This window comes from Thalassophryne amazonica, chromosome 2, assembly GCF_902500255.1.
Source record: "Thalassophryne amazonica chromosome 2, fThaAma1.1, whole genome shotgun sequence".
Lineage (NCBI taxonomy): Eukaryota > Metazoa > Chordata > Actinopteri > Batrachoidiformes > Batrachoididae > Thalassophryne > Thalassophryne amazonica.
Genome location: NC_047104.1, coordinates 1387349 through 1409626, shown reverse-complemented (window position 1 = coordinate 1409626; position 22278 = coordinate 1387349). Strand labels below are relative to the sequence as shown.

At 41.1% G+C, this 22278-nt stretch overlaps 1 protein-coding gene across 2 annotated transcripts in view; it reads left to right on the top strand.

Moving 5' to 3' along the window:
- Positions 1-22278, top strand: part of gpatch1 (G patch domain containing 1) — a 77633-nt gene that overhangs the window by 48103 nt on the left and 7252 nt on the right. For both annotated transcript variants that reach the window (XR_004563993.1, XM_034182928.1), the window contains exons 15-16: positions 392-558; positions 11695-12118. Coding sequence is in view for 1 of the 2 variants with exons in the window: in XM_034182928.1 (XP_034038819.1) it covers positions 392-558; positions 11695-12118 (591 nt within the window). In the remaining variant the exon portion in view is untranslated. The remainder of the gene's footprint in view (positions 1-391; positions 559-11694; positions 12119-22278) is intronic.

Here is a 22278-nt window from a genome sequence, read left to right as displayed (position 1 = left end):
AATCTTAAGTTCAGCTGGGACGCTTTTCCTGCTGTGCACATAATCGTCCTGCCACTGGGGACAGATGACTATTGTTCACTGGACTATCACTGCATGTGGAACTTTTACAAAGTTTTCATAAATCTTCTCATGAAACTCTCTGAAATTTTTTTCAGTTTATTGCTCTAAAATGTAAGCGAATGTTTTTCAGAGCATGTAGAACCCTTCACCTTACGGGGCCCTTGGTGGGTCCTGGACCCCAGCTTCTGGGTTTAGTGTTCCTCAGATTTCTCTGTTACTGAATCACATCCCTGAATATTAACTCACAGTTCTTTGGTTTTTAAATTATTGACTTTTAAACAGTCATAACAAACCAAATAAATGATTTGTTCATCAAAAGTTTCTTCTTCAGGTCCTCCAAAGCCTCCAGCATCTGGGAAGAAGTCGAGATGGGACGTTTCTGACAGAACAGAGAAAAAAGCTGACCTGCTGAGCAGCCAACAGCCGCCTGAGTCCAAAGACCACCAGAGTCCAGCACCGGCGTTACCGGGCCCTGCCAGTCCAGAGCCCAGAGCTGAGGTAGTTTGATCAAACCCAGCCCTTAAATGTCTCACAGAGCAGAACAACAGAAGCTCACACTTCAGCGCTCCACAGCGCTTTTAAAAGTCCCTGATGTCATTCAGTTACAAGTCAGAAATATTAATCGGTTTGAGGATTTAATGTCATTAAACTTGATAATTAAAGACAAATGTCTCATCATCAGGTTTATCCTTCAGAAAGATTTCACTGACTTTCTGTGATTCCATATGAAATCAACCTTTTCCCAGGTCACCTCTCAGCCCTGGTCTGCAAATTTAATATGTTGTTCCTATTACAAAGTTGTGGCAAAATGCCAACTATTAGGTGTCTGTCTTGAAAACCTTTGAAGTTCTAGTCCCGGGAAATTTTTGTGAATTTTTCACATTTTGCGAAAATTTTCTACCAACTTTGGACATCAATAACTAGACTTGTACTAATGTCAAAGCATTGAAACTGTGCATCCTCGGCTAACCTTTTGTGTAGAGTTGGAAAGTTGAGTCAGTTGTGGTGTATCTGGTATGATCTGCCATCTATAATGGCTTCAAAATGGTACAAACTCATAATTTGACTTGTCCATCATATTTCTGATAGTGCCAAAATGAAGGAAATAAATTTGTTGTACTATGACTTCTAATGTGATTGAGCATTGCTTTTAGGTTATATCATATATAAAGTTGGTTGTGCTAGAATTGTGCTAATTTTTAAAAAGCCTTAAAATATGTCAGTTTTCGACACCCCAGATGACAATGGAGGTAATTGCTAATCAAATTAATATTTTTACCATGTAGTCTTACACATCTTGTAATTTTGTTTTAAAATATAAAGATACTTGTATGTACAATTTCCTGCAGGCGGAATCATGATATTAAATACTGTACAGCTGTGCTACCTGATATATTCACACAGTAGTCAGAAAGCAGCTTTACTTTGTTAATTTGTTACATCTGCAGCTATTTTTTTTTTCAAAAACAAGAAAAACAGAAACAAAGTAGATAATTTGTAAGTAGAGACTCAGCGATAATATCTGATGCTACCAGATATTATGTCTTCTCTTATAAAAGGACTTGGATTTGCGGGTTGGTTTAATCACTTTAGCTTTGTGAAGATGGAGAACTTTGCTGCTTGGGTCTATGATGGCAAGTGGTATGTTGGAAGTATAGTCGAAAGGTCAGATGAGCACTCAAATGTTCGTGTGTGTGTGTGTGTGTGTGATGACAGGTGAGGCTCTATATATATATATTATACAAATAATGGATGGCAAGTCTTCCAACATAGAGAAATATTGGATTCAGAAAAGTTATATTGGACGAGGCGCATATTTCTCTATGTTGGATGACTTGCCATCCATCGTTATGTTCTCCACCCCCCTCCCAAATTAAGCAAACAACAAAGAGTCAAGTAAATTAGATCAATTTATTTTGTTGTGAACAGCATATGAATGCTTCTAAAACGTCAGTAGCGTGCTTGTCTACCTTCTTAGTGTATTGAACTCATCCTTGGAGTTCAATATTTCCACCAGTTCCTCCTCTGTGAACTCAGCAAACCTCGCTGGCAGACGATTTTCTGCTGTTGTTGACATGTTGCCATTTTTTCAACCAGCATCTGTCAGCTAGTTCCTGACCTTTGTATGCTGCACTCTGATTGGCTAGCTGTTGGCAGTAAGCTCTAATGCTATTGGTCAGTGGGAACCGATCCAATATAACTTTTGGTCCTAGCCTTTTTGGATCAGTTTGGATCCAACATAACTTTCTGTCACCAAGCATGCCAAAATACAGGTAAATGATGGACACAAAGGATAATCTGTGATAATCTGTGATTGGCTGTTGCAATCAGAATTTTGGCTCTCTGTTGGGACTGTTTACACAGAGACTGCTACCTGCTGCTTTGGACTTGAATTAACAGTCTTTTTCAAGACTTTTTTACTTTTTTACCTTTTTACTTTTTTTTTTTTACTTTTTTACCTTTTTACTTTTTTTTTTTACTTTTTTACTGTGCTCCAACGCCTAAGGAAGACCTCTAACGGTCAAAACATCACGACGGAGCACTTTTATCAGCTAACTTTCATCAGCGTTGGCAAGCTAACTAGCTTGCTAACGCTTTTGTTTTTATTATTTTTTTTTTTTTTTAGCACTGTTGTCGTGCGTTATCTGTGCTGCTCCACAGCGTGTTTAGTCGATTTTTATTTTATTTTAGCACCGTTGTCGTGCGTTCGCTGTTGTCGTGCGTTGCCTGTGCTGCTTCATGGCCTGTTTGGTGCCTTGATTGGGGCACTCCTTCTGCTGAATCACCTCTAAATTATTTACACATTATTCACTTTGTGTGTTTTTAGGAATCCGCTAGGTTGCGTAGCTACTAGCTCTTAGCCGATTTAGCATGGCGGCTTCTCCTGTCTCTCCCGTACTTTTCTGCTCTGGGTGTGAAATGTTTAGTTATTCCTCGGCCTCCTTTGGCAGTAACGGTACTTGTAATAAGTGCAGCTTGTTCGTAGCTTTGGAGGCCAGGCTGGGCGAATTGGAGACTCGGCTCCGCACCGTGGAAAATTCTACAGCTAGCCAGGCCCCTGTAGTCGGTGCGGACCAAGGTAGCTTAGCCGCCGTTAGTTCCCCCCTGGCAGATCCCGGGCAGTCGGGAAAGCAGGCTGACTGGGTGACTGTGAGGAGGAAGCGTAGCCCTAAACAGAAGCCCCGTGTACACCGTCAACCCGTTCACATCTCTAACCGTTTTTCCCCACTTGACGATACACTCGCCGAGGATCAAACTCTGGTTATTGGCGACTCTGTTTTGAGAAATGTGAAGTTAGCGACACCAGCAACCATTGTCAATTGTCTTCCGGGGGCCAGAGCAGGCGACATCGAAGGACATTTGAAATTGCTGGCTAAGGCTAAGCGTAAATTTGGTAAGATTGTAATTCACGTCGGCAGTAATGACACTCGGTTACGCCAATCGGAGGTCACTAAAATTAACATTAAATCGGTGTGTAACTTTGCAAAACAATGTCAGACTCTGTTGTTTTCTCTGGGCCCCTCCCCAATCAGACCGGGAGTGACATGTTTAGCCGCATGTTCTCCTTGAATTGCTGGTTGTCTGAGTGGTGTCCAAAAAATGAGGTGGGCTTCATTGATAATTGGCAAAGCTTCTGGGGAAAACCTGGTCTTGTTAGGAGAGACGGCATCCATCCCACTTTAGATGGAGCAGCTCTCATTTCTAGAAATCTGGCCAATTTTCTTGGATCCTCCAAACTGTGACTATCCAGGGTTGGGACCAGGAGGCAGAGCTGTGGTCTTATACACCTCTCTGCAGCTTCTCTCCCCCTGCCATCCCCTCATTACCCCATCCCCGTAGAGACGGTGCCTGCTCCCAGACCACCAATAACCAGCAAAAATCTATTTAAGCATAAAAATTCAAAAAGAAAAAATAATATAGCACCTTCAATTGCACCACAGACTAAAACAGTTAAATGTGGTCTATTAAACATTAGGTCTCTCTCTTCTAAGTCCCTGTTGGTAAATGATATAATAATTGATCAACGTATTGATTTATTCTGCCTAACAGAAACCTGGTTACAGCAGGATGAATATGTTAGTTTAAATGAGTCAACACCCCCGAGTCACACTAACTGTCAGAATGCTCGTAGCACGGGCCGTGGCGGAGGATTAGCAGCAATCTTCCATTCCAGCTTATTAATTAATCAAAAACCTAGACAGAGCTTTAATTCATTTGAAAGCTTGACTCTTAGTCTTGTCCATCCAAATTGGAAGTCCCAAAAACCAGTTTTATTTGTTATTATCTATCGTCCACCTGGTAGTTACTGTGAGTTTCTCTGTGAATTTTCAGACCTTTTGTCTGACTTACTGCTTAGCTCAGATAAGATAATTATAGTGGGCGATTTTAACATCCACACAGATGCTGAGAATGACAGCCTCAACACTGCATTTAATCTATTATTAGACTCTATTGGCTTTGCTCAAAAAGTAAATGAGTCCACCCACCGCTTTAATCATATCTTAGATCTTGTTCTGACTTATGGTATGGAAATAGAAGACTTAACAGTATTCCCTGAAAACTCCCTTCTGTCTGATCATTTTTTAATAACATTTACATTTACCCTGATGGACTACCCAGCAGTAGGGAATAAGTTTCATTACACTAGAAGTCTTTCAGAAAGCGCTGTAACTAGGTTTAAGGATATGATTCCTTCTTTATGTTCTCTAATGTCATATACCAACACAGAGCAGAGTAGCTACCTAAACTCTGTAAGGGAGTTGGAGTATCTCGTCAATAGTTTTACATCCTCTTTGAAGACAACTTTGGATGCTGTAGCTCCTCTGAAAAAGAGAGCTTTAAATCAGAAGTGTCTGACTCCGTGGTATAACTCACAAACTCGTAGCTTAAAGCAGATAACCCGTAAGTTGGAGAGGAAATGGCGTCTCACTAATTTAGAAGATCTTCACTTAGCCTGGAAAAAGAGTTTGTTGCTCTATAAAAAAGCCCTCCGTAAAGCTAGGACATCTTTCTACTCATCACTAATTGAAGAAAATAAGAATAACCTCAGGTTTCTTTTCAGCACTGTAGCCAGGCTGACAAAGAGTCAGAGCTCTATTGAGCTGAGTATTCCATTAACTTTAACTAGTAATGACTTCATGACTTTCTTTCTAACAAAATTTTGACTATTAGAGAAAAAATTACTCATAACCATCCCAAAGATGTATCGTTATCTTTGGCTGCTTTCAGTGATGCCGGTATTTGGTTAGACTCTTTCTCTCCGATTGTTCTGTCTGAGTTATTTTCATTAGTTACTTCATCCAAACCATCAACATGTTTATTAGACCCCATTCCTGCCAGGCTGCTCAAGGAAGTCCTACCATTATTTAATGCTTCAATCTTAAATATGATCAATCTATCTTTGTTAGTTGGTTATGTACCACAGGCCTTTAAGGTGGCAGTAATTAAACCATTACTTAAAAAGCCATCACTTGACCCAGCTATCTTAGCTAATTATAGGCCAATCTCCAACCTTCCTTTTCTCTCAAAGATTCTTGAGAGGGTAGTTGTAAAACAGCTAACTGATCACCTGCAGAGGAATGGTCTATTTGAAGAGTTCCAGTTAGGTTTTAGAATTCATCATAGTACAGAAACAGCATTAGTGAAGGTTACAAATGATCTTCTTATGGCTTCGGACAGTGTACTTATCTCTGTGCTTGTTCTGTTGGACCTCAGTGCTGCTTTTGATACTGTTGACCATAAAATTTTATTACAGAGATTAGAGCATGTCATAGGTATTAAAGGCACTGCGCTGCGGTGGTTTGAATCATATTTGTCTAATAGATTACAGTTTGTTCATGTAAATGGGGAATCTTCTTCACAGACTAAAGTTAATTATGGAGTTCCACAAGGTTCTGTGCTAGGACCAATTTTATTCACTTTATACATGCTTCCCTTAGGCAGTATTATTAGACGGTATTGCTTAAATTTTCATTGTTACGCAGATGATACCCAGCTTTATCTATCCATGAAGCCAGAGGATACACACCAATTAGCTAAACTGCAGGATTGTCTTACAGACATAAAGACATGGATGACCTCTAATTTCCTGCTTTTAAACTCAGATAAAACTGAAGTTATTGTACTTGGCCCCACAAATCTTAGAAGCATGGTGTCTAACCAGATCGTTACTCTGGATGGCATTTCCCTGATCTCTAGTAATACTGTGAGAAATCTTGGAGTCATTTTTGATCAGGATATGTCATTCAAAGCGCATATTAAACAAATATGTAGGACTGCCTTTTTGCATTTACGCAATATCTCTAAAATCAGAAAGGTCTTGTCTCAGAGTGATGCTGAAAAACTAATTCATGCATTTATTTCCTCTAGGCTGGACTATTGTAATTCATTATTATCAGGTTGTCCTAAAAGTTCCCTAAAAAGCCTTCAGTTGGTTCAGAATGCTGCAGCTAGAGTACTGACGGGGACTAGCAGGAGAGAACATATCTCACCCGTGTTGGCCTCTCTTCATTGGCTTCCTGTTAATTCTAGAATAGAATTTAAAATTCTTCTTCTTACTTATAAGGTTTTGAATAATCAGGTCCCATCTTATCTTAGGGACCTCGTAGTACCATATTACCCCATTAGAGCGCTTCGCTCTCAGACTGCGGGCTTACTTGTAGTTCCTAGGGTTTGTAAGAGTAGAATGGGAGGCAGAGCCTTCAGCTTTCAGGCTCCTCTCCTGTGGAACCAGCTCCCAATTCAGATCAGGGAGACAGACACCCTCTCTACTTTTAAGATTAGGCTTAAAACTTTCCTTTTCGCTAAGGCTTATAGTTAGGGCTGGATCGGGTGACCCTGGACCATCCCTTGGTTATGCTGCTTTAGACGTAGATTGTGGGGGGGTTCCCATGATGCACTGTTTCTTTCTCTTTTTGCTCCGTATGCATCACTCTGCATTTAATCATTAGTGATCGATCTCTGCCCCCCTTCACGGCATGTCTTTTTCCTGTTTTTTGCCCTCAGCCCCAACCAGTCCCAGCAGAAGACTGCCCCTCCCTGAGCCTGGTTCTGCTGGAGGTTTCTTCCTGTTAAAAGGGAGTTTTTCCTTCCCACTGTGGCCAAGTGCTTGCTCATAGGGGGTCGTTTTGACCGTTAGGGTTTTTCATAATTATTGTATGGCTTTGCCTTACAATATGGAGCGCCTTGGGGCAACTGTTTGTTGTGATTTGGCGCTATATAAGAAAAAAGTTGATTGATTGATTGATTGATTGCTCTTCTGTCTGATCATTTCTTAATAACATTTACATTTACTTTAATGGACTACCCAGCAGTGGGGAATAAGTTTCATTACAGTAGAAGTCTTTCTGAAAGCGCTGTAACTAGGTTTAAGGATATGATTCCTTCTTTATGTTCTCCAATGCCATATACAACCCCTGGCAAAAATTATGGAATCACCGGCCTCGGAGGATGTTCATTCAGTTGTTTAATTTTGTAGAAAAAAAGCAGATCACAGACATGACACAAAACTAAAGTCATTTCAAATGGCAACTTTCTGGCTTTAAGAAACACTATAAGAAATCAATAAAAAAAGATTGTGGCAGTCAGTAACGGTTACTTTTTTAGACCAAACAGAGGAAAAAAATATGGAATCACTCAATTCTGAGGAAAAAATTATGGAATCACCCTGTAAATGTTCATCCCCAAAACTAACACCTGCATCATATCAGATCTGCTTGTTAGTCTGCATCTAAAAAGGAGTGATCACACCTTGGAGAGCTGTTGCACCAAGTGGACTGACATGAATCATGGCTCCAACACGAGAGATGTCAATTGAAACAAAGGAGAGGATTATCAAACTCTTAAAAGAAGGTAAATCATCACGCAATGTTGCAAAAGATGTTGGTTGTTCACAGTCAGCTGTGTCTAAACTCTGGACCAAATACAAACAACATGGGAAGGTTGTTAAAGGCAAACATACTGGTAGACCAAGGAAGACATCAAAGCTTCAAGACAGAAAACTTAAAGCAATATGTCTCAAAAATCGAAAAATGCACAACAAAACAAATGAGGAAGGAATGGGAGGAAACTGGAGTCAACGTCTGTGACGGAACTGTAAGAAACCGCCTAAAGGAAATGGGATTTACATACAGAAAAGCTAAACAAAAGCCATCATTAACACCTAAACAGAAAAAAACAAGGTTACAATGGGCTAAGGAAAAGCAATCGTGGACTGTGGATGACTGGATGAAAGTCATATTCAGTGATGAATCTGGAATCTGCATTGGGCAAGGTGATGATGCTGGAACTTCTGTTTGGTGCCGTTCCAATGAGATTTATAAGGATGACTGCCTGAAGAGAACATGTAAATTTCCACAGTCATTGATGATATGGGGCTGCATGTCAGGTAAAGGCACTGGGGAGATGGCTGTCATTACATCATCAATAAATGCACAAGTTTACGTTGATATTTTGGACAATTGAAAGGATGTTTGAGGATGATTAAATCATTTTTCAAGATGATAATGCATCTTGCCATAGAGCAAAAACTGTGAAAACATTCCTTGCAAAAAGACATATAGGGTCAATGTCAACGAGCAGATCTGATTTGATGCAGGTGTTAGTTTGGGGGATGAAAATTTACAGGGTGATTCCATAATTTATTCCTCAGAATTGAGTGATTCCATATTTTTTTCCTCTGCTTGGTCTAAAAAAGTAACCGTTACTGACTGTCACAATCTTTTTTTCTTGATTTCTTATAGTGTTTCTTAAAGCCAGAAAGTTGCCATTTGAAATGACTTTAGTTTTGTGTCATGTCTGTGATCTGCTTTTTTTCTACAAAATTAAACAACTGAATGAACATCATCCGAGGCCAGTGATTCCATAATTTTTGCCAGGGGTTGTACCAACACAGTGCAGAGTAGCTACCTAAACTCTGTGAGTGAGATAGAGTATCTCGTCAATAGTTTTACATCCTCATTGAGCACAACTTTGGATGCTGTAGCTCCTCTGAAAAAGAGAGCCTTAAATCAGAAGTGCCTGACTCCGTGGTATAACCCACAAACTCACAGCTTAAAGCAGATAACCCGTAAGCTGGAGAGGAAATGACGTCTCACTAATTTAGAAGATCTTCACTTAGCCTGGAAAAAGAGTCTGTTGCTCTATAAAAAAGCCCTCCGTAAAGCTAGGACATCTTTCTACTCATCACTAATTGAAGAAAATAAGAACAACCCCAGGTTTCTTTTCAGCACTGTAGCCAGGCTGACAAAGAGTCAGAGCTCTATTGAGCCGAGTATTCCTTTAACTTTAACTAGTAATGACTTCATGACTTTCTTTGCTAATAAAATTTTAACTGTTAGAGAAAAAATTACTCATAACCATCCCAAAGACATATCTTTATGTTCGACTGCTTTCAGTAATGCTGGTATTTGGTTAGACTCTTTCTCTCCGATTGTTCTGTCTGAGTTATTTTCATTAGTTACTTCCTCCAAACCATCAACATGTCTATTAGACCATCACTTGACCCAGCTATCTTAGCTAATTATAGGCCAATCTCCAACCTTCCTTTTCTCTCAGAAATTCTTGAAAGGGTAGTTGTAAAACAGCTAACTGATCATCTGCAGAGAAATGGTCTATTTGAAGAGTTTCAGTCAGGTTTCAGAATTCATCATAGTACAGAAACAGCATTAGTGAAGGTTACAAATGATCTTCTTATGGCCTCAGACAGTGGGCTCATCTCTGTGCTCGTCCTGTTAGACCTCAGTGCAGCTTTTGATACTGTTGACCATAAAATTTTATTACAGAGATTAGAGCATGCCATAGGTATTAAAGGCACTGCGCTGCAGTGGTTTGAATCATATTTATCTAATAGATTAGAATTTGTTCACAGACTAAGGTTAATTATGGAGTTCCACAAGGTTCTGTGCTAGGACCAATTTATATATATATATATATATATATATACATATATATATACGAGGGCTGTCAATAAAGTAACGGTCCTTTTTATTTTTTTCAAAAACTATATGGATTTCATTCATATGTTTTTACGTCAGACATGCTTGAACCCTCGTGCGCATGCGTGAGTTTTTCCACGCCTGTCGGTGACGTCATTCGCCTGTGAGCACTCCTTGTGGGAGGAGTCGTCCAGCCCCTCGTCGGAATTCCTTTGTCTGAGAAGTTGCTGAGAGACTGGCGCGTTGTTTGATCAAAATTTTTTCTAAACCTGTGAGACACATCGAAGTGGACACGGTTCGAAAAATTAAGCTGGTTTTCAGTGAAAATTTTAACAGCTGATGAGAGATTTTGACGTGATTCTGTCGCTTTAAGGACTTTTCACGGTGCGAGACGTCGCGCTGCGCTCTCAGGCAGCGTCATCAGCCTGTTCAAGCTGGAAACCTCCACATTTCAGGCTCTATTGATCCAGGACGTCGTGAGAGAACAGAGAAGTTTCAGAAGAAGTCGGTTTCAGCATTTTATCCGGATATTCCACTGTTAAAGGAGATTTTTTTAATGAAAGACGTGCGGACGGATCCGCGCGTCGGGACGCAGCCGACGCGGTGCGGCGGCACAGGAAAAACACCTCCGTGTTGATAACCATTTGTAAAATCCAGGCGGCTTTTGATGGCTTTCAGTGGAGTGAGTATATGAGAAATTGTTTAACAGGCAGGACATGTTCCAACTTGTCCTTAAGGCTTTCAACAGAGGTGTTTTTCCTGTGGCGGAGCGTCGCGGCGGCTGCGTCCCGACGCGCGGACCCGTCCGCACGTCTTTCATTAAAAAAATCTCCTTTAACAGTGGAATATCCGGATAAAATGCTGAAACCGACTTCTTCTGAAACTTCTCTGTTCTCTCACGACGTCCTGGATCAATAGAGCCTGAAATGTGGAGGTTTTCAGCTTGAACAGGCTGATGACGCTGCCTGAGAGCGCTGAGCGACGTCTCGCACCGTGAAAAGTCCTTAAAGCGACAGAATCACCTCAAAATCTCTCATCAGCCGTTAAAATTTTCACTGAAAACCAGCTTAATTTTTCGAACCGTGTCCACTTCGATGTGTCTCACAGGTTTAGAAAAAATTTTGATCAAACAACGCGCCAGTCTCTCAGCAACTTCTCAGACAAAGGAATTCCGACGAGGGGCTGGACGACTCCTCCCACAAGGAGTGCTCACAGGCGAATGACGTCACCGACAGGCGTGGAAAAACTCACGCATGCGCACGAGGGTTCAAGCATGTCTGACGTAAAAACATATGAATGAAATCCATATAGTTTTTGAAAAAAATAAAAAGGACCGTAACTTTATTGACAGCCCTCGTATATATATATATATATTTCAGAAGGTGACTTAAATTTTTGTATTTATTTTTTGACACTTCCTCCTTTTTTTCTTGAAGAATTTGTTTTTTGGATGACATCCCAGCCAGTAGGAGTCACTTGTAGTTTGTCCTACAGGTGGCGCTAGAGAGCAGAATCACTAAACCTAAAGTCGGCCCTTTTTGATGTGTACATGTCACATTAAACTGAGAACTTTGGGGACCAGGCTTAGGGGATTCGATCATAGCACCTGCTGTAGAGATGATTTTATCTTTTAGAGAGATGATTTTTAAGATTAAAGTCATTTAAAAACTGAATTCTTCAACCTGTTGATGTTCCACAGTCAGCAGATGAGATGACCATGGAGAGGAAGAAAGAAGATGAAGATGAGCCTGAAGAGGAGGAGAGCAGACCTCCCATGGATCTGTTCAAAGCCATTTTCGCCAGCTCCTCTGATGAGAAGTCCTCTTCGTCAGAGGAGGACAGCCACAACGAGGACGACGATCAAACCAAAGACGGCTTCCAGACACCAAACCTCTTTAACATCACCTCCACCACCGCTGTGACCTCCACCACGGTCACGCCGTCCTCCTCAGCTGTGACCTCCACCACGGTCACGCCGTCCTCCTCAGCCGTGACCTCCACCACGGTCACGCCGTCCTCCTCAGCTGTGACCTCCACCACGGCCACGCCGTCCTCCTCAGCTGTGACCTCCACCACGGCCACGCCGTCTTCCTCAGCCGTGACCTCCTCCAGCCAGCAAACAGGTGAGTTCCAGCTTGAGTTTGTGATGGTGAAGCTGTAACGCTTTGTGTTCTGTGTGCTGCTCGTGGTCCTCACAACCAACTGGAGGACAAACCAGAGGAATCTGGTCACTGCAAATGCAGAGTTGTCATAAATGAGTCAGAAAAGCATATTTCAGTCCTGATGCTGAAGAGACCAGTGACAGTGAAGTGCAGCTCTCCTGACAACCAGGGCGTGGATTTCACAGGAAACTGGAAGGACACTTGGAGAGCAAATACTCAGTGGTGGGCACAGTTCCGCTAATCTGCTAACTGCTAATTATCAAAGCTAACCATCAGCGGACTAACTATCTTCCGATAAATTTTGGTCTGATAAATTTTAGACTGCTAACATATTATTGCAGGTGTGGTGAACAAAGCTTAACAGTTACAAACATTTATAAAGTCTGATATCAGAGATTTGCATACCTACCTGTTAAATGTTTTTTAGTAGATGTACAGTTCTATCCTCTACAGGCAAAGGAGAACTGGTCAGAGAAAAGAAAAAAAAAGCAAAAGAAAAAAAGCTCATTTCTTTTGACCCCATACTAATTCGCTGGCAGTATCACCCAAGTCATCCAGAGGCATACAGTTTTAACTTATTGTTAAAATTTTAACCAAACTCATTTCTGGCAAGTTATCTCAGTACAGTCACAACAGAAGAAATGCATTTGAGACGCTCTGATCAGGCTCCACACGGACAACAGCATTAAACATTTGTATATTGTGCCTAAAACTCTCGTGAATATATTCTCTGGGTTTATAGATGTTGTCATTGTTTGTTTTATGTAAAAATGACAGAAGAAGCTCAGATTGCTTCTCAATTATTTTCAATTGGAATCATTGTGAGCTGCAGTCGCTTCCTGTTTGCTCTGTAACGTCTTGCTTATGTCAAACACTGTCGTCTTTGTTCCAGAGTAACATATATAACATGTCTGAAATTGAGTTTGAGTTTATTAAATTCCACGCATCTTAAACGTAGCAGACACGGATTATTTATTTGGAATATTTGTTTTTGACAAGTTTTCAGGGTCTCTACTGCCATCTACTGGCCAGTAGTGTTCATGGCAGTATTAGTTCTAAGTATTGAGATATCTCATAATCAATCAATTTTATTTATATAGTGCCAAATCACAACAAACAGGTGCCCCAAGGCGTTTTATATTGTAAGGCAAGGCCATACAATAATTACATAAAAGCCCCAACGGTCAAAATGACCCCCTGTGAGCAAGCACTTGGCGACAGTGGGAAGGAAAAACTCCCTTTTAACAGGAAGAAACCTCCAGCAGAACCAGGCTCAGGGAGGGGCAGTCTTCTGCTGGGACTGGTTGGGGCTGAGGGAGAGAACCAGGAAAAAGACATGCTGTGGAGGGGAGCAGAGATCAATCACTAATGATTAAATGCAGAGTGGTGCATACAGAGCAAAAAGAAAAAGAAACACTCAGTGCATCATGGGAACCCCCCAGCAGTCTAAGTCTATAGCAGCATAATAACTAAGGGATGGTTCAGGGTCACCTGATCCAGCCCTAACTATAAGCTTTAGCAAAAAGGAAAGTTTTAAGCCTAATCTTAAAAGTAGAGAGGGTGTCTGTCTCCCTGATCTGAATTGGGAGCTGGTTCCACAGGAGAGGAGCCTGAAAGCTGAAGGCGCTGCCTCCCATTCTACTCTTACAAACCCTAGGAACTACAAGTAAGCCTGCAGTCTGAGAGCGAAGCGCTCTATTGGGGTGATATGGTACTATGAGGTCCCTAAGATAAGATGGGACCTGATTATTCAAAACCTTATAAGTAAGAAGAAGAATTTTAAATTCTATTCTAGAATTAACAGGAAGCCAATGAAGAGAGGCCAATATGGGTGAGATATGCTCTCTCCTTCTAGTCCCTGTTAGTACTCTAGCTGTAGCATTTTTAATTAACTGAAGGCTTTTCAGGGAACGTTTAGGACAACCTGATAATAATGAATTGGTGTGTGTCCTCTGGCTTCATGGATAGATAAAGCTGGGTATCATCTGCGTAACAATGAAAATTTAAGGGTTAGGGTTAACCCTAAATTTAATAATACTGCCTAAGGGAAGCATGTATAAAGTGAATAAAATTGGTCCTAGCACAGAACCTTGTGGAACTCCATAATTAACCTTAGTCTGTGAAGAAGATTCCCCATTTACATGAACAAATTGTAATCTATTAGATAAATATGATTCAAACCACCGCAGCGCAGTGCCTTTAATACTTATGGCATGCTGTAATCTCTGTAATAAAATTTTATGGTCAACAGTATCAAAAGCAGCACTGAGGTCTAACAGAACAAGCACAGAGATGAGTCCACTGTCTGAGGCCATAAGAAGATCATTTGTAACCTTCACTAATGCTGTTTCTGTACTATGATGAATTCTAAACCCTGACTGAAACTCTTCAAATAGACCATTTCTCTGCAGATGATCAGTTAGCTGTTTAACAACTACCCTTTCAAGAATTTTTGAGAGAAAAGGAAGGTTGGAGATTGGCCTATAATTAGTTAAGATAGCTGGATCAAGTGATGGCTTTTTAAGTAATGGTTTAATTACTGCCACCTTAAAAGCTTGTGGTACATAGCCAACTAATAAAGATAGATTGATCATATTTAAGATCGAAGCATTAAATAATGGTAGGGCTTCCTTGAGCAGCCTGGTAGGAATGGGGTCTAATAGACATGTTGATGGTTTGGATGAAGTAACTAATGAAAATAACTGACAGAACAATCTGAGAGAAAGAGTCTAACCAAATACCGGCATCACTGAAAGCAGCCAAAGATAACAATACGTCTTTGGGATGGTTATGATTGATGATTTAAGGCTCTCTTTTTCAGAGGAGCTACAGCATCCAAAGTTGTCCTCAATGAGGATGTAAAACTATTGACGAGATACTCTATCTCACAGAGTTTAGGTAGCTACTCTGCACTGTGTTGGTATATGGCATTAGAGAACATAAAGAAGGAATCATATCCTAAAACCTAGTTACAGCGCTTTCTGAAAGACTTCTAGTGTAATGAAACTTATTCCCCACTGCTGGGTAGTCCATCAGAGTAAATGACAAAAGGTCTGAAAATTCACAGAGAACCTTACAGTAACGACCAGGTGGACGATAGATAACAATAAATAAAACTGGTTTTTGGGACTTCCAATTTGGATGGACAAGACTAGGAGACAAGCTTTCAAATGAATTAAAGCTCTGTCTGGGTTTTTGATTAATTAATAAGCTGGAATGGAAGATTGCTGCTAATCCTCCGCCCCGGCCCGTGCTACGAGCATTCTGACAGTTAGTGTGACTCGGGGGTGTTGACTCATTTAAACTAACATATTCATCCTGCTGTAACCAGGTTTCTGTAAGGCAGAATAAATCAATATGTTGATCAATTATTATATCATTTACTAACAGGGACTTAGAAGAGAGAGACCTAATGTTTAATAGACCACATTTAACTGTTTTAGTCTGTGGTGCAGTTGAAGGTGCTATATTATTTTTTCTTTTTGAATTTTTATGCTTAAATAGATTTTTGCTGGTTATTGGTAGTCTGGAAGCAGGCACCGTCTCTACGGGTCTAATCCTTTGTGTGCCAGAGAGTTGTTGCATCCTCTTGCTGCAGCTGATGAAAAGACATAAAAATGTACATTTTGGATGTATAATGTTCATTTATAATTGTCGTCGTGTGTTTTTTCTCTGTGCTGTTTAAACTGCAGCAACTCTCTGACGCGCAAAGGATTATGGGTTAGGGTCTGAGCGTCTGGGCGCCAGTAGGTGGCAGTGTTGTATTTATTTTGACCCCAGTTATATCAGACGGTTGTCTAATCACAACATGACTTTTGGCTTTTGCAGTTTTTTTTTTAACAAATAAAAAATGGCATATTTTACAAAAGCACATTTATATGTAAACACCAATTTCAGTTTCAGTTTATTTCATTTATATGGCACCAAATCACAACAGAGTTGCCTCAAGGTGCTTCACACAAGTAAGGTCTAACCTTACCAACCCCCAAAGCAACAGCGGTAAGGCAAAACTCCCTCTGAGGAAGGAACCTCAAGCAGACCAGACTCAAAGGGGTGACCCTCTGCTTGGACCATGATACAAATTACAGAACAATTCACAAAACTAATATACAGGATAGGAGGGTTTCAGAAACACACCACACCCATCTCTGGATGGAGCTGCACCTCAGAGAGAAAAAAAACAGAATCAGGCTTCAGAAAGACAACAAATACCGTATAATTTGTCAGCATTAAACAACAAGAAAAACAGAGAAATACTAAGGTGATCGCCGGCCACTAACCCTAACCTTCACTAAAAGACCCAGAATTTAGGTAAAGTTGAGGTCACGGCCCGTTCCAATTACTAATAAAATGAATTAAAAGAGTAAAAAGTGTAAAACAAAACTGTACCAGTATGCTAGCCATATGAAAGGGACAACAAGTGCGTCTTAAGTCTGGACTTGAAAGTCTCCACAGAATCTGACTGTTTTATTGATGCAGGGAGATCATTCCACAGAACAGGGGCACGATAAGAGAAAGCTCTGTGACCCGCAGACTTTTATTCACGCTAGGGACACAAAGTACACTACTTTACCTACTTTACACTCTCCGTAAATCTTATGTGATGTTGGAAGATAGGGTGGCTCTCTTAGAGAGCCGTGTCCGTAAGTTAAAGCAGCTTCTTAGCTCAGTGGAGTTAGATGTTAGGGGCACTCCAGATGAGGTTAGTGTTGGGCTGGCTAGCGAGCCCATTAGCATTAGCCCAGAAATGCCGTCTGTGGAGTACGGATTTCGGACTGTGGCAAGCCAGAGGAAACCCCGTTGGGCTTGTTGCCCGGTTGTGGTACCCCGATCACACTCACCACTGCGAACTGTGAGTCGGTTCTCCACCTTGGAATTACCTGATGTGAATTCTCTGAGCCCACAAGTGACTTCCACTCCTGTCTCCAGGCCGAATCCCCTAGTGATAGGGGATTCTATCACCTGCAAAGTCAGGTTACAGACGCCGGCTGACATTAAATGTATTCCTGGGGCCAGAGCTCCCGTCATTGCATCCCATCTTAGGGTGCTGACACTGCAGAAGGGAAGACAGATGAAGGAACATGACATGAGATATAATCACATAGTTATTCACATCAGCAGCAATGATATCAGCTGAAGCACTCAGAGGTCACAAAAAGCACACAGAGAGGACTTGTGACTTTGCCAAAAATATGTGTCTGCATCAATTAATAGTCTCTGGTCCCCTCCCGGGGTACTGATGAGGCATTTAGCAGGCTGACATCGTTAAATAGGTGGCTGGCACAGTTTTGTAGACAGCAAGGCTTTAGCTTTATTGATAACTGGCCTTCGTTCTGGGGCCGCTGTGTCTTGCTGATGCCGGACGGCCTTCACCCTACTGGGTAAGGCGCTGCCATCTTGTCTGTGGACATAGACAGAGCTCTACAGTTGGGGTAACATTAGGAATTTACAGCTGGCCATGGAGCAGGTGATTAGAGACCCTGCAAGGCTTATGACAAATGTGGATGTGGAATCCATTAACTTAGCAGGGAAATTAGTGCAGAAAATCTACTATGATGATAGTGCAGTTTATCTGCCAGGGAGGGAAATTCAGCAAGTTGAGACTGTGGCCTGCTTCCGTAGACGTGTCCATAAAAATCATAGAGGGATATGCTTTCCAAACTTAATACCCATTACTACATTGGATGATGTTGAAATTGAGGATGGCCCAGTGGTTGTTCCAGCAATAGCAAAGATTTTGTCTCCTACCTACAACTCATGTGGAATGTCACAAACCTAAACCTACTTCTAGGCATCTTATATATGCTACTCTGGAACCACCCCTAAACCCAAACAGTTCAACTGTCAACCCCACTGAGTCTGGGTCTCATTAACATACGATCACTGTCCTCAAAATCATTGTTGGTTAATTATCTAATTACTGATCATCACATAGATATGATTGGGCTATGTGAAACCTGGCTTAAACCTACAGCTGTCCTCCCCTTAAATGAGGCCTGCCCACCAGCATATACATTTAGTCACGTCCCTCGTGATGCGAAGCAAGGCGGGGGTGTTGCTCTTATTTATAAATCTAGGTTTAGCTTATTAGCTGTTGGGGGTCACAAATATAGCTCGTTTGAGCATCTGATTCCACACTCCTCAGGATATTACGCATTGCCAAGGTCAGAAGAATAAAAATCAGCCGTATTAGTTTGTCACTGTATATAGGCCTCCTGGCCCATATTCTGAATTCTTAGATGAATTTGGTGCGTTCATCTCTAACTTGTCAACTAGTGCAGGTAACATTCTGATCATTGGTGACTTTAACGTTCATATAAATAAGCCTTCTGATCCCCTCTGCAAATCATTTATGGAAAATGCATTCAGGATTTGACGCACATTAGTGGAAATACCCTGGATCTGGTTCTCACACTTGGTATTGCTGTCATGAATATTGACATCATGCCTCTTACATCAGTGGTCTCTGATCACTCAGTTATTAAGTTTACAGTTTCGCTGCCGTGTTTAGTGGAACAACAACCTTATATATAATTACGGCAATGCATCAACTCCTCAACTAAAACTGAACTAGAAGCTAGACTGCCTGATGTCTTAGCTTCACATTTGACAACTACCCAGTCAGTAGACAGACTTGTGGATAGTTTAAACTCAGTGCTCAAAACACAGTCACCTTGGTTCAATGATTACCTGCGTGACCTCAAGCATAAGGCTAGAGGTCTAGAACAGAAATGGCGTCGTTCAGAATTAGAAGTATTCCACCTTGCGTGGCGTGATGCTATCTTAGATTATAAACGTATTATTGGCTACAAAGTGGACCTATTACTCTGATTTGATCAACAAAAACAAGCATAACTCAAAGTTCTTGTTCGACACGGTGGCAACACTTATTCATGGACAACCACCTGTAGTTTGCTCTCCTTTTACAGCACAAGATTTCTTGGATTACTTTGAGAAGAAAATAGAAGACATTAGGTTAAACATATCCCAGCATGCCTTAACCCAGCCACTACACCCTGATATTGAGGTGGACACCATTACTGAGGTATTACCTAGATTTACAGAATTTGATAGTATCTCACTGGGCATGCTGACGAAACTCGTAACGTCAAGAAAAAGCACAACCTGTTTATTTGATCCTATACCAACAAAACTGTTTAAGGACCTGTGGTCCACTCTTGGGCCGACTGTGCTGGAAATTATTAATCTTTCTTTAACTTCTGGATCTGTTCCTAAATGTTTTAAATCTGCAGTGATTAAAACATTACTTAAGAAATCTAATCTTGACCCTAGTGTATTGACAAACTATCGGCCGATATCAAATCTATCATTTTGCTCTAAAATTCTGGAAAAAGTGGTGTCACAGCAGCTTGTAGACTATCTTACTGAGAATAATCTCTTTGAGCCACTGCAGTCTGCTTTTAGAAAATATCATTCCACAGAGACGGCTCTCACTAAAGTGGTGAATGATCTTCTGCTTACAATGGATTCAGACACCACTACGGTTCTGTTGCTGTTAGATCTCAGTGCTGCATTTGATACAGTAGATCATCATATTCTACTTGATAGGCTGGAAAATCATTTTGGGATTACTGGGAGTGCTCTTGCATGGTTGATGTCATAACTGCTGATCATCTCATCCACATGAAATCCTTAGAAGATTGCCTTGCATCAGTGAGAAGTTGGATGTCTAGAAACTTCCTACTTTTAAACTCTGATAAGACTGAAATGATGGTTCTTGGTCCAGTGAGACATCGACATCAATTTGACCAGTTAACACTCAGCCTCAGCTCGTGTGTCATACATCATACTGACGAAGTGAGGAACCTTGGGGTAATTTTTGATCCTACGTTGTCCTTTGACCTCCACATTAGAAATATTACGAGGACTGCTTTCTTCCACCTGCGAAATTTAGTGAAGATTCGTCCCAACCTGTCTATGGCTGATGCTGAGACCCTGATTCATGTGTTTGTCTCTTTTAGATTGGACTACTGCAATGTTCTATTTTCTGGTTTACCGCAGTCCAGCATTAGGGGTCTCCAACTGGTTCAAAATGCTGCAGCCAGACTTTTGACACAAAGCAGAAAGTTTGACCACATTACACCCATTTTGGCGTCTCTTCATTGGCTTCCTGTCCCAGTGAGATCAGATTTTAAGGTTCTGCTACTAACCTATAAAATTATTCATGGACTGGCACCTCCCTACCTAGCTGACCTAATTAAACCTTACGTACCGGCCCGGGCTTTACGTTCTCAGGGTGCTACTTTGTGTCCCTAGGGTGAATAAGAAGTCTGTGGGTCACAGAGCTTTCTCTTATCGTGCCCCTGTTCTGTGGAATGATCTCCCTGCGTCAATAAAACAGTCAGATTCTGTGGAGACTTTCAAGTCCAGACTTAAGACGCACTGGCATCTGTCTGTGTTTGTTACAAAACTTCATAATTAGTGTATTATTTAAAATTTAAAAATGTGTTATATTTTAACTTTGTAAAAATGACAGAATTGACATTAATGGAATTATTCTATCCAGATTTATTTACTTTATAAATCAAAACCATAAGTCAAAACTGCTTTATTTTCCAAGACCTCTGCCTCATGGTGGCACTGCTGTATCCTGTTAAGGAATCATGACGTGTGTGTGTGTGTGTGTGTGTGTGTGTGTGTGTGTGTGTGTGTGTGTGTGTGTGTGTGTGTGTGTGTGTGTGTGTGTGTGTGTGTGCGCATGCAGAGTTGATCTTAGCTCCACTCAACTGCTTCATGACTGCAAAATATGTAGTTAACTGGAGCTTCCAGCAGGGGGCAGGGCGCACAAAGACAGAAGTGCTGACTCATTGTTTGGGTCTGTAGTCGCCTTTGATGCTGCCAGAAGCGATTGTGGTGTTAAAACTCAAAATCAACTTCTTGGTAGTTGCAAGTTTACCGGAGAAAATACTGAAAGTTATTGGTTAGCTGTAGCTTCCGATAAATTTTTGGGTGGTTTATCGGTTTAGCTTTGTAAGAGATAACTTTTCAGTTAGCTGATTAGCTGTTAATGAACCTAACTTTTTGGTTAGCTGTGTCCACCACTGCAAATACCTCCACCAAGGCTACACGTTCTGGGACATATGCTCAGGTCAAACAGAACAGAAACATTTCTGTTGCTTTGAAGGTCCCAATGAGCACAGTGGCCTCCACCATCTGTAAATGGAAGAATTTCAGATCCAGCAGGACTCTTCATAGAGCTGGACGCCCGTCTAAACTGAGCGATCGGAGGAGAAGGACCTTAGTCAGGGAGGTGACCAAGAACCCGATGGTCACACTGTCAGAGCTCCAGCATTCCTTTGTGGAGAGAGGAGAACCTTCCAGAAGGACAACCATCTCTGCAGCAATCCACCAGTCAGGCCTGTATGGTAGAGTGGCCAGATGGAAGCCACTCCTTAGTAAAAGGCACCTGAAGGACTCTCAGACCAGGAGAAACAAAATTCTCTGGGGTCATTCCATCTCAAGTCAACCAGAGGCTCCCAGGTCACCTCTCAGCCCTGGTCTGCAAATTTAATATGTTGTTTCTATTACAAAGTTGGGGTAAAATGTCAAATATTAGGTCTCTGTCTTGAAAACCTTTGAAGTTAATAGTCCTGGGAAATGTTTGTGAATTTTTCACTTTTTGCGAAGACTGTTGTTTTTTTTTTTGTTTTTTTTTTTTTACCAACGTTGGACGTCAATAACTACACTTCTGCTGATGTCACAGCATTGAAACTGTGCGTCCTAGGCTACCTTTTTGTGTAAAGTTGGAAAATTGAGTCAGCTGTGGTGTATCTGGTATGATCTGCCATCTATAAAGTCTTCAATTGGTACTAAACCCATAATTTGACTTGTCCGTCGGATAGTGCCAAAATGAAGGAAATAAATGTGCTGTGGCAGTCTGATTTGTTTTACTGTGACTTCTCATGTGATTGAGCATTGCTTTTAGGTTATATCATATATAAAGTTGGTTTAAGCCAGTTTTATGGTTGCTAGAATAGTGCTAATTTTCAAAAAGCCTTAAAATATGGCGATTTTTTGACACCCCAGATGACAGTAGAGGTAATTGCTAATCAAATTCAAAAGTTTTCATAACAGAGACCTAATATTTGGCATTTTGCCAT